We start from the raw sequence: 13681 nt of genomic DNA, 5'->3' as shown, positions 1-13681 counted from the left end.
CCTCAACAGCCAGAGGCTGTCAGTCAGTCAAACTGGTTCAACTGTTTTTTGTTGTATTTGCTTGTAACGCCTTTGCCTATCATCTATGTCACAGCTCACGCACCGTGCTCTTTTACTGTCACTCTTTCACATTTGGTATTAATGACACACTGCCCTTCCATCTTTTCTCAGTAGCATCTGCTTCCTCCCCTATTTTTTTTGTCTCTCACTGTTTTTCACCCTTTAGCATTTTCTAATCTCTATCCTGTCTCATTCCACTGCTGTCTAATAACTCTGCTTTAGTTTCCCTCCTGTTCATCTCACTTTCTTTCTCTCACGTGTTACATTCCACTTTTGTTCTTTGTGACAGCTTGTCTGTGACGTCCAGTATTCTTATGTTGCCTCACCTCTGGTGTATGACAGAAATATGTCATAGTGAATGTTTTTCGGTGTCTCACACACACTCACACACACACACACACACACACACACACACACACACACACACACACACACACACACACACACACACACACACACACACAAATACCAAAAGCCCTTTATCAATCATACAAACACTTCAAAGTGACTCAGCAGTTTTTTTAAAAACTCATTTCTCCTTCTCCCCTGCTGGATGCCAGTGGTTTATTGACTAACTGTCATTGACAAGCCAGATGTGACTCTGTCAGTGTTAATTAAAGAAGTGGTTTGTTAAAAAAGAAAAAAACAGAAGAGGAGACAAAAGAGTGAAAGAAAACAAAACAGAAGTGATTCAGTCCAGAGGATTATGGGATGTAACCCCTGTTTCCTGCTTCATTTCAAACATGACATCCTGGTGAGAGAAGCAGCGATGCATTCCTCGCATAGTACAAGTCGACTGTCAGAGTACGCTGCGCTTACATTCTTAAGGACATATATATGCATACAGTGTGTGTGTGTGTGTTGTGTGTGTGTGTGTGTGTGTGTGTGTGTTTGTCATCGGGGGCTGTTCAGTCGCACACATAAACACACTTAGACATAATACTTATTGTTGTTAAATGCCAATGAGATCTCTTCTGGCGTGTACATGAGCTACGACATTTAAAATCAGGTTGTCACACACTAATTCAAATATCATTACCATATTAATTTTGTAACACAGTATTAAATGCACTTCAGTGACACTTCAGAAGTGTTTGAAGGGCTGCAAGTAATGATTATTGTCATCATTAATGTAACCGTTATCATCACTATTGTATCCCTTTTTGGGGGGGATTAATCGTTTAGTCTGTTAAATATTGGAAACCAGTACAAAATTTCCATCGCAAGTTCATAGAGCCAAAGGTGCAAATTGCAGTTTTATCAAACTAAGCATACAAAATGTAAAGACATTCCATTTACAATGGTGTTGAGTAGAGAGAAGCAGAAAAACTGGTACCAGCAAGAGGCAAGAATAGACCATTTTACTTCATAAAAGCCTTTAACTATTTATCAATTAAAACAGTTGGTAATTCATTTTATGTTAGTTGACTTGCAGATGAATTGACAATCGTTTTTAATCGTTTCAGCAATAATTGTGTGCACAAAAAGGCTTTTCGTGCACGGTGCATGACACTGGGTGGCCACCTTATGCTTACAGTGAAGGTACGGTCACATTCAACTTCTTCCCCATTCACTTCTATTGAAGCCAGCACTACTGACAAATCCAAGCATGCCTTTCCATTTTTGGTGCAATCTCCAGCACCAGTTCACTTTGACTGGGCACATGTGCTTGATCGGCCAATAAAAACACTCATGCAATGTGTTCGGAAATCGAGAAGTCATTATTCTAGACTGTTTCATCACCATATTCAGCACGTTATCGCACTGCTAGACAATACAAGCGATCACACTGTGCTTACTCTGTTAAATATGTATTTATAATTTGCATCAGTCACATGACATCGCATCCTTTTTCAAGAACGAGTGTGCGGGCAATTTCGTAAGGATGGAAATATGTGACCGTGCCTTAATGCACAAAATGCACAGAATTCATTCTATGCAATTAACCTGCATTTTGTGGCACACAATGTGAAATGTCATGGCAAATGTCATGAAATTGCAGTTTACACATGGAATGAAGTGGATGTTTGTGCATGGAAGTTCATTCTGCGATATTTAAAGCAAGAAAAGCACAAAAAGGGCTGCATTGCACATTGTGTCATAAAGTGCAACTCAGCAACTTTTGGCAGACACAGAAAAACTGCATCAACAAAGAGGAACAGTGACTGTGATTTGAAACTGTGGACATACTGTATAGTTGGCTACAGCATGCAGAGGGGCTCACACATACTATCAAGTGGAACCTCACATAAACCACTTTTGTGTCAGTGTTTCTAGTCGTTTACCTATTTTTATTTCACAGCTGAAGTGCACTTTCACAGGGTTCAAGTATTCTGTGTACACTCATATATTCATATTACATTTCAATAGACACTTCTTAACAGAAATTAAAGTGTTATTGAACAATAATGTCCAAGCTTCAAATTCAAAGAGGTAAATGTATCACTTTATTTAAATTATTTGTCATTACATGTTAAGGAAGATCGGTCCACGTTCTTACGTTCGTTAACCACATACATTGTGGTTTTCTTTAACCATTCGTTGCAACAGAAACAAAACTTTTTCACAATGTTTTATCTTACTTGTAATATATGTATTCTAAGATTACACATGAATAAGAATAAATACATGGAAACAAATGAACAAATGATTCATAAATTGAGTTGAGCCTATTTGTTTTTAAGCTGTGTATTTTAAAACCAAGTGGCGTCTGGGCATTGTTCACCTCACTGGTCACTTTAACATAGTAACCTCCTTTACTGGTCCACAGAGCACAGGGCTGCACACACACACACACACATACACACACACACACAAACACACACACACACACACACACACACACACACAAACCCATATCCACATGCATTTACTTTTCCTTTGCACATCATAAAGATACTTAAAGTTTGCAAGTTTACATGTGTTCAGACCCACATTTTATACACTATCCCCTACACACACACACACACACACACACACACACACAGCAAGAGGGCAATCTGCTGTGTCAGTATCCTCAGAGTGTCTGGCCCAAATATTCACAACAATGACTCTCTGTGTGTCTCTGTGCTCAGCTCACCGGATCTCTTTCGTGGGAACGGCAGCAAAATACTGGAGCAAATCCTAATTCCTCTTCAGCGGAGAAAACCTTGCCATTCCTCCACAACCTCCTATGGGCCACACTTTTTTCATGAGGTGTGTGTGTGTGTGTTGCTTTTATTCAGCCTGCACCAGTGCTAATAAGCTATATTAATGATTATGCATGGGGATGATTGTCAGTCTGTGTGTGCATATTTACAGTATGTGAGTTCTCCACAGTGTATAGGTCCAGTCATATATATATATATTTGTTTTACATGATTAAAGAGTAAGTGGAGTTGTGGGATCAAGTGGAAGTGATTGATGAGCCTGTAGCAGCTGATTGGGCAAGGCTGGCAGGTGGCATCACGATGGGGAAACGGGAGGAGTCGGTTACATAATGAGCAGTACAGTTGCAGCTCGTCAGTTCTCCAAAAGTGAATGGGAGCAGTGCAGAGCGGGGGAGCAGTGTGAGGAGGGCGGGGTCACGACGGCTCACTGATGAACCTGTGGGAATGGCTGTGTATTTGATTGACGTGCCGGGTCATTGGCAGTGGTAAATGGGCTGGACGTACTCCGGGGGGAAGTACCCTACGTGTCCATGGCAACGGCCCCTCCAGCGCAGCGAATCGGAGCAGTCCATGAGTTCGATGACATCACCTCGCAGGAAGCGTAGCTGGGAGGGGTGGTGGGGGGCGAAGTCGAAGAGAGCGTGGGCATGATGGGGGCGCTGTGGGGGGAAATGAAAGAGGCAGGGAGAGAGGGATGGAGGAAAAGAGAGAAAGAGAGTTAATGAAAAATTGGCCTCACAACTTTTGACTCGGTCTGCGTCTAAACAAAAAAACTGAGCCACACTCTTAAAAATTACATAGTTTTTGTTATTTTACACAACAGAACATCAAGGAAGTAAGCCAATACATTAAGTCAGTGGTTCTTGTCGGGGCTTTCATCAGGAGCCTGAGATGATGCAATAGTAAGACCTTTATTTCATCAATAATGGCGTTTTTCCACCACATGGTACCTGCTGGACTCCCCTCGACTCTACTCGCCTTTTTGGGTTTTCCATTATGAAAAAAAGTCCCTGGTATTAGCCAACAGGTACTTTTTTTAGTATCACCTCCTTTGAGGTTCCAAGCGAGCTGAGGCGATGTCAAAAAGTGACGCGAAAACCTGCAGACTACTGATTGGTCGGAGAGAATCGTCACTAATCACTGCGTCATCACTGCTAGCGACAGATGGGGGTGTCCTGAACAAACCGGCCATTTTTAAATAGTTTAGCCAGCGGAAAGAAAGAAACCCAAACACCCTTTCCTGACCCCGCGAAATATGTAGCTACAGCTATAGCTGCCAGTTAGCTTAGCTTAGCACAAAGACAGGAAAGAAAGAAGGGGAGAGTCAAGCTACCTGTTTCCTCTTCTTTCCAGTCTTCATGCTAAGCTAACCTAGCTGCCGACTGTAGCTTTATATTCAGCATAGAGACATGAGCATCTTCTCATTTAACTCTCTGCAAGAAGAAAGTGCATTTCTAAAATATTGAGCTATGCGTTAAAGGTCCAGTGTGTAACTTGTTTAGTTGTTCATTATCAAAATCTGTGTTGCCCGTTCACAAACTTGTCCTTTTTCATGAGTATTTACCTCCACCATCAATTCGAGTATTTCCTTTTGGCTTGAAATTTAACATTTGCATTCGCAAAACTGGGGTAGACTCTTCTTATATACTGTCAATGGGTAGACATATAGACAGTATGTAAGAATGGACCAACAGATCCCGTTGCTCTGGACGGAGACCAGCGAAGGATGTGAGCGCTGAGCGTTACTGCGCAGCCTCCAACTGAGAGAGACAACGTAAATGTGACGTGAGCAACGTGTCTGAAAGTTGTAAGTCTTCTGGTAGCTGTGCCAAGAGAAATCTCAATCATTCCCAATCTTGCAGAGACGGAGAGCATAGGTATATGTAAGGAGATAACATAGGCACAGGCTAATTATTGCTAACTAAAATGCTAGTTAACATTAGTAATTAAACCTAAACAGCTCATGTAAGTCAAAACCGCCTGCGAGCTTCTCATGTGCAATACGGTAATTCCTCTACTATCTGACACAATCGTTAGCCTATTTTTACAAAAACGTCTGCTACGGAGCCATAACGTGAGGTACAAGGTAATGGAGCCTTTTATACATTGTCGTGTTTCTTTAGAAATAAACAATGGACAAATAGAGTCTTTAAACGCTTCAGATGTAAAGTTATTCGCTGTCAAAGTGACGTCAAAATGAATGGCAGTCAGTGGAATGCTAACGGGAGGTGATCGTTTTGTAGCATCAAAATGGCGCAATAAGAGGTTCGAGTTCTGAAGCGAAGCTCACCCCCTTGGGTAGACACTCCATATTCATGCGCCATCTTGAAATACGTTAGCCGGTAAGGGACATACAGGACATACCCCGTTTTCGCTGTACCATGATAAACTCACAGGTGCTGCTAATGCTGCTAATGGGTATCGCAGCTTCACGGCCCCGGCAAGTTTGAAGAAGGAAACATGGAGGACCACACGTATTCAAAATCCAAATTTCAGCCCAGAAAAAGAAAAAGGAGATTGAAAAGAGCAAGAGACCAGCTTTTTGAAGAGTGAAGGCTACCGTAGCTGGAATACGTACTTTGAACTGCGTGGTGCGAGAGAGTTGATTGCGATATATGATCTCAACGCTAGATGGGAGAAATTCCCACACATTGGACCTTTAAACAAGACTTTGCTGCGTTATTCTCAACACTCCCTGCCCCACTCATCAACAGGATAGGCTAAAGATTTTGGAAACAAAGGTCATCAGTCCATCACAAACACTAAGCTTCTCAGTCTGTGAAAGCATACTGTGTGTTGCAACTAGCCTCTTAGTAGTAAAAACAAAAAAATGTGTGAGAGAGAGAGAGAAGGTAGTGGAAATAAAATGACTAATGTTTGACTATCTTAACTTATTTGTATCTCATATAAGGTAGGCTGTAATCAATAGACTAATTCTTACATGTATAAAAAAAAGAGAATGTGCGATGTCAGGGGTTCGCATGATGTGGCGATGAACAAACACTGAATTATCAGAGAATCTGCAGCTCCCAAGTGTTACAAAGAGAGAACGTTAGTTCAAGGACAAAAACAATTCAAATACAGCCTGCACTGTACAGCCTGCTTGTTGTTACAATCAACAATGTTCATTTTCACCTAAATACCACTATGACAAGGACAAGACTGACAGCTAAGTTATATTTCTGATATAAGATGATGGATTTCATGCAGATGAGAGAAGTTACCTGTTTGGATTTATTATTTTTTAATATTCTCTTAGCATGGAAAATCCAAAAAGTGATGTTTAGAAATCAGTACCTGTTGTTAGACTCATTTACATGTAATAAAATGATATTATTCGTTTTCTTGCCAAAGAATTAGATGTCACAATTGATGCCACTCTATCTATCAATCTTCTCATCTCTCGTCAAGAAAGCGAATAAGAGCATTTCCTAAAATGTCAAACTATTACTTCGTAAGAAGAGAGAAAAAATATTTCTTTGGGCTGTGTACCTCCAGGGACATTTCATATGATAATATATAAAATTATAAAATATTCCCATGATGTTTATATGGTAACACTTTACTTGAAGGTATCGACATGATCGTGACATGACACTGTCATAACTATGACATGACACTGTCATGAACGTGTCATAAATGTTATGAACAAGTCATGAACGTTTATGACTTCTGTTTTTAAGGTTTTTTTCATAACAAGTTGACATTGTTTGGGTTGTCTTGATTATGACAAATTGACATTAATCAAAGTGACATTACCAGAAGTTGTCTTGGTCATGACAAGTTGACATTACATTTGTTTGGGATGTCTTTGTAATGAGAACCTGGCATTAAACAGGATGACATTATGTCAAGTTGTCATTACAAAGACATCTGCTGGTAATGTCATCCTGGTTAATGTCAAGTTGTCATTACAAAGACATCCCAAACACATGTAATGTCAACTTGTCATGACCAAGACAACTTCTGGTAATGTCACTTTGATTAATGTCAACTTGTCATAATCAAGACAACCCAAACAATGTCAACTTGTCATGACAAAAACCGAATGACACTTAATGACAGAAGTCATAAACGTTTATGACTTGTTTAAAACATTTACGACACGTTCATGACAGTTTCATGTCATAGTTATGACAGTGTCATGTCACGTTTATGTCGATACCTTCAAGTAAAGTGTTACCGTTTATATTTACCATCCTGAGACCATTATTTTCAATGCGTGCTAACCTGGCAATTGAAGTTGATTTTGTTTGAATAGATAAATACATCTTGATAAGGGGAGATCTTTTAGATTGCAGCCGCATCTTGTGGTTTAAGTTGGTAAAGAGGGTGTGTATTTCATTAAAGTTGCAAAGCTCTTCTCCTTATAGGCTTTGTTCATTATTTGGCTTTATCAGGGCAGAGCAGCTCTACGTGAAGTCGTGAACGGATTAAATAACAAAATTGTAATTTGTGGAGGCCATGAGAGAGAAATGGGAGAAGTAGAGTAAGACACTAAGAGAGACAGGTAGACAGAGAGTAATAAGTCCAGAATGATGTGTGTTAGGATGAGATACGAGTTCACACACACTCCTACTCAAAACAGCGTTCAGTTAAACGTGTGACGTTTTTTGTTATATTTATGTCGAATTGCGGTGAGATGAACTGCTTTCAGTTCAACTTGCCGATGCTGTGCTTTCTCTGTCTCACTGTGTTTTTCTTTGAGTTCACAAAAGAGAGAGTCTTTCTTCTCCCCTGATAGCCGGCCTCCTCTGATCTCTATTGACTGGTGAAGTAAAAGCAGTTTACATAGCAGTATAGCAGAATAAATCGCTATTTTAAGGAGAGCGTCTTGAACTTAACTAACCTCTTAGCTGTCAGTTGCACTCCCACGGAGAAAAGTAGATGTGATATGAACTGTGAGGGAGCTGAGAGACTGGAAAGAATACCAATCTTGTATTTTATATGGGTGTGTGTGTGTGCGCGTGTGTGTGTGTGTGTGTGTGTGTGTGCGCGTGTGTGTGTGTGTGTGTGTGTGTGTGTGTGTGTGTGTGTGTGTGTGTGTAGGTATAGTGTTGCAATTCTGGGCTCTAATTGCTGTGGATTGCTTTGTCTTAGACCAAGGCCCAATATGATGTCATCCAGACTAACACACACAAACACATTCACACACTAACCAGACGGCAGGATTAGGATCAAGAGACACTGACACAATCTATCAATCCAACAAATCTATAAAACCCTCACAGACTTAAACTTTATTGTTTCGCTGATCTAGTCTAGACCTCTTTTTAGTGTGTGTGTGTGCATGCATGCACTCTGTTACTGTGAATTTGGGTGTGAGCGAACATGTGTGTGCAGGCCTCTATTTGATTGTGTGTGTGTGTGTGACAGCACAGGGAAAACCCATTCAGTTTTCCATGCAAACTCGTGAGGAGCAAAGGTTTGGCGAGAGAAATATGGACCGTCCGTATCAGCTGCGCTCGGCTGCCTTGCCTTGTGATCAACGTCCTCTTCAGCGCCTGCTCCGACCCAGAGCGAGCGCTGACAGTGGAACAAATTACTCTGTAACATCAATGGACTACATCCTTAAACTACATTTGTCTAACACACATATACACACACACACACACACACACACACACACACAGTGCCTAAACATATAGGGCAGCAAAAATAGCCTGTGACACTGCCTGTTACCACTCCAAAATGACAAGGTGTCAAAAAGAGGTTGAGGTTTTGCGTGAACAGGCTTTCTGTTTGAAGTGAAATCTTCGAGACACGAGGCAGTGGGGATATGTTGGGAGGAAAATTTAAAAATTATAGATACAGAGAGTTATTTCCCACCCTGCCATCGGGAGATAAGAAGTGATCTAGGGCCACGTAATGAGCTGGTAGTGGAATTAGTTTGGAAAGACCAACCACACAATAGGAGGGAACAGAAAAAAAAAGCACTGCAAAGGAATTGCATGGATTCCGATTAAGCAGGTCCTTGACAGACTAAGTCTGTGAAACTGACCCATATAGTCAAAAACTAAAAGAGACTGTGATCATGTGGTGGTGTCAGAGACAGTGAGGAAGGATTATTTTCGTGAATCATTTCCAGCACATGGGTTGAAGTTTCTCTATAACCCTGTTTTCATGCATTCCTTTAATAATCCAAAGGTCTAAAGGGAGCGATGCAAGAACTAGTTTTTCCAAGTGTTTTTGTGCTGCTAGTGTCACTCCCTAACATTTGGGTGAAGTAAAGATGAAATAGTGTGCGGGTAACTAAAAAAGTGGGTATTCATATTTTAGACACACATAGAGCATACACAACAATGTTGCGAAGACAGGAGTTACGGAATAACTTAGTGGGAATTTAGGTATTACGTACCAGGCAAGAAAAGGTCTGCAACTTGCAAATTAAGTTGTCTTGTAATCTCCCTGGCATCATAATTTATGTAAGTGAAACCTTAATTGAGTGAAGACTTGTTGTAAGGTTTGTAGAGACATGCTCAGTCAGAGACTTTCAGTGGGCGTTGGAGCTTTGTTGATGCCCGAAAGCCAAGACGAAGCCCCACAGATACAAACAAGACAAGTTGACCGTGATTTTAAATAAAATGACGGTATGGATCCAAGCTAATTGTAATCTTTCTAATGTGTTTGTAATCTGCAGATAGCGGAAGGAAGACCTCTGACTTGAATTGCTGATGACCATGATGTGCTTTAAATCTTAAGATAATGAAGAACAGGTAGGATGGAGTTTTTATATGATCTTGTGTCTTTGTTCTGCTGCCAGACCAAAGATAAAGATACAAAAAAACAGGCTGTAGAAACACATTCAGGAGAAACTAAAAGCAAAAATCATTGTATGAAAAAAGCCAGTATCTAAGATGCATTTCAAAAAATTACTTTCAATCATAGGAACAAGGTTAGTCGAGCTTTTGAACTAATTCAAAACTGAGATGAGTCCAAAATCAGTCTCAATTGTCTATTTGTATTGTTCAAATAGACAACAGAAAATGTACAATTTACCACTTAAAGCTCTCATTAAAACAGTTGCAGAGTAAACAAGGCTACAGCTATAAAGCTATGACGAAGCTGCTGTGATCTTATTTGGAATGGCAGATGTTTTCTAAGGCTACATAGCCATGTAGGTAAACACAGCACCTTCATCACGCCACCCCAGCTATGGGGCATGTTGTGATCCAGATACATATTACCTCAAGGCCATGGCAGAGAAACAGTGTGACCTACAGTACAAGAAAAGTCACAAACAGCAATGATACAAGAATACCGTACATATATACATGACCAAAAAAAGAAAAGATAAAGTCATTTTTTTCATGTATCCTGGTTTGTTCATTGGCCAATTCCAGATGGACTCACAATACAGTTTTTAGGACTGTACAACCATGTATGTGAACAAGGTCCACCTGGCATGCAACCCTTATTAGAGCTTAATATTAATATAGAACAGCAAGGTAACCCATGACCATATCAGTCAGACCTGAGGCAGAATAAGTACTGTATACTGCCCTGATGGATTTTACTGTAAAGAAACATATTCCTGATGTGACAGCCTTAATTCTGAGCTTGGGCAAATCCTTCTTCATCATGTAAAGAGACCTATGTAGGACGTATAACATGATAGGATAATGGAATAAAATATGATAGGAAATAAAATGAATGAATGATCTGCTAATAAAGACGTATAATTTCATCTAAAGCTATAATCTGGGCCTTTACACTGAAGAGCAGTGCTGTAATTATTTTGTGCAATTCATCTCTTAAAGTGCTCATATTATGCTCATTTCCAGGTTCATAATTGTATTAAGAGGTTGTACCAGAATAGGTTTATGTGGTTTAATTTTCAGAAAACACTATATAGTTGTTGTACTGCACATTGCTGCAGCTTCTCTTTTCACCCTGTGTGTTGAGCTCTCTGTTTTAGCTACAGAGTGAGGCATCGCACTTCAGTGCCATCTTTGTTGGGAGTCGCACATGCACAGTCAAGCGTGTTTTACAGTAACTGCAGCCCAGCTGGCGCGCGCATATGTGACGTCATGAAATAGCCGTGACCATTTATACTCACGCTGGTATCTTCTCCTGAACAGAGGTGGCGCTAATGAGCAAAGGCTACAGACGTTGCTCTTTCTACGGACTAGAAGAAGAAGAAAAAGGTAAACAACTGCAGAACTGGCAGCAGCATTGACGTCAATGCTTTGATTTGATTCGATGACCTACTTCGTTGGATCGAGCCTTTCATTCACCATAAAAGAACTCATCTTAACCCTGTAAGTTTACAAGAGAGACTTGCAGTTTCTCTGATAGTCCTGGCATCCGGTTGTCGGCGAACTCGTTAAGGCCTCCTTTTTCGGCTTTGTCGCGCGCCGCTGAAAAAAAAAGAGCTGTGCGCGACCTCTGCTCGCTATATTATATATTATATCACGATATTACGTAATTTTGACGTCACGATGGCGCGCGTAACCTTGGATGCGGCTAGAATAAATCACGTTTAAGTACTGCTAGCTAGTCATTTGCAGAGCATGAGGGCGTGCCATGCTAGCAGCTAGGCGAGCATCATAACGTGTGTTACAAAGTGATGCACGTTCGTCACGGAAGTAAAGGATGGACTACAATAGAGAGGTTTGGAACAGTTTGTGAACAGTGTTTTCTGATGGAGATGGTAAGTCCCTTTGGAAACCTATAACGTGCACAAAAAAGATATATAACACAATAAAGGAAAAGCCAAAAAGCATAATATGAGAACTTTAACTTGTTGTGAGTCCAATATGGTTTGAACAGCTTTCACTTTGTAACTGTTCTGTTATGGTCTTAAAGTTGCTTAATGACAGCAATACTGCTTAATGACAGCAATAAATGCCTATAACACAGGAAGAGTGCAGCATCTGTCTTTCTTTATCCAGTAATCAAATTTCTTACAAGTGTTACTTTGCTTTTGTCCGAAGTCATGGCAGATAGATCCAGTGGCAGTAGTGGAGGAGATGATTTGGATGAATGCGAGTGGCATTCTGAGCGATTAGTGTTATTATGGTACTATATGCAAATGTCATGACACCAGCTCCTCAGTCGAGAACAGATGACGGATGTTGGTGGTGTACCAATAGAAACTACTGTATGAATATTAGAAAACCAAAATCTTAGAAAACCAAAATGCTCAATAAGCTCAGAAGCTGGTGTTTTTTTATGTGTTAGTGGCTCGCATTAAAGAGATTTAGATTGTGACAGTATTTAGGTCATACAGTTTTTCATTCTCCCATGAGACGGCTGTCGTTATCTGCCATAACTACCATCATGACGCCCTAAAGCTAAATTCTTCGCACCTGCTCCATTTGCGTTTGGTCGAGGAATGTGCAGTATCCCCAAGGATTTAGAACGAAACATGTAACTGTTTAGGTGTGAGGCAGGATGTTAATAAACAAGGACTAAATTTGCAAGAAGCTACTTTGTAAAAATAAAAACCTACTTTTAGGATCAAAACGTGTCATCCTCATCTGAAAGTCCCCTGTCCTGCCAGGCGAAATACTGCAGCAGTCTGGCTGAATAGATGGACATTATGTGAAAAAGCCATACTCTTTTTTTATATATCAAAAAACCCATCTAAATTATAAAATCGAGTTTTAGAAAAATGACTTGGTGAAACGGCCAAATCCTGCTGACTTTAACGCCACACTTCACTCCATTGCACGTATACAACAGCAGGTATATGAAGAGAGGTGTGATTCATTGAAGTAAAGCTCACACATTTATTGAAGTAAAGCTCACACATCACAAAGATCAATGAATGTGGATCATCTTCTAGAGAACAAACGATTCAGACAGGCTCAACACATTTCAGCCAATCAGATTTTCTTCAAGCTTGTGATGATGATGTGGCCATGAAAACATTGAACTGTACTGATATTTTGCTATATATTTTATTCTTTTTGAAATCATGAACCTATTCGTCTATGCATTCAATATTGTAATGTCTGAAAATGTAGTATGTAGTGTGGCCTTGCCAAAATACCAATACCAGTTTGAAATGTTTAAAATACCTTCTGGCTGATGTCACAAACACAGGAAGATCTATGTGCATATGTGTTTCTGTTTTACTTCCTCTCTCAGCAGTTCTACAGCACTGACTCATTGGCCCCTTAACTCCTCACTTCCTATCTGATCACCTCAGAAATAGCCCAAAGCAGCAGTGGCTGGCTATCTGCAGGCCAGCACCTTGATGTCACTGCCTCTTTACTTCTTTTTATTGACTTTCATGCAGTGCAGCGAGCTAATAGTTAAGTGCAGGGTTTGATTTCCAAGCAAAATTAAAGGTGCTGTAGGTAGGATTGTGAAGATACAGGACTTATCCAAAAAATCTGAACATCGACAACTTCTCAGTCCCTCCCCCCTCTCTGCTAAAGCCCAAAACAGTCTCCTAAGCCCCTCCCCCCACAAGGGAGAATGAATGCGTGTGCATGAGCAGTGACAGTTAGACATCCCCCCCC

At 40.4% G+C, this 13681-nt stretch overlaps 1 protein-coding gene across 1 annotated transcript in view; it reads right to left on the bottom strand.

Moving 5' to 3' along the window:
* Positions 1-2484: 2484 nt before the first annotated feature.
* The window catches only part of grapa (GRB2 related adaptor protein a), a 36905-nt gene continuing 25708 nt past the window's right edge, over positions 2485-13681 (bottom strand). Inside the window, exon 5 of the mRNA XM_039825370.1 lies at positions 2485-3868. Coding sequence (XP_039681304.1) covers positions 3683-3868 — 186 coding nt within the window. The 3' untranslated portion in view covers positions 2485-3682. The remainder of the gene's footprint in view (positions 3869-13681) is intronic.

The sequence above is a fragment of the Perca fluviatilis genome, chromosome 15 (assembly GCF_010015445.1).
Source record: "Perca fluviatilis chromosome 15, GENO_Pfluv_1.0, whole genome shotgun sequence".
In the NCBI taxonomy this organism is placed as follows: domain Eukaryota; kingdom Metazoa; phylum Chordata; class Actinopteri; order Perciformes; family Percidae; genus Perca; species Perca fluviatilis.
This window is presented reverse-complemented; position numbering and strand designations above follow the sequence as displayed.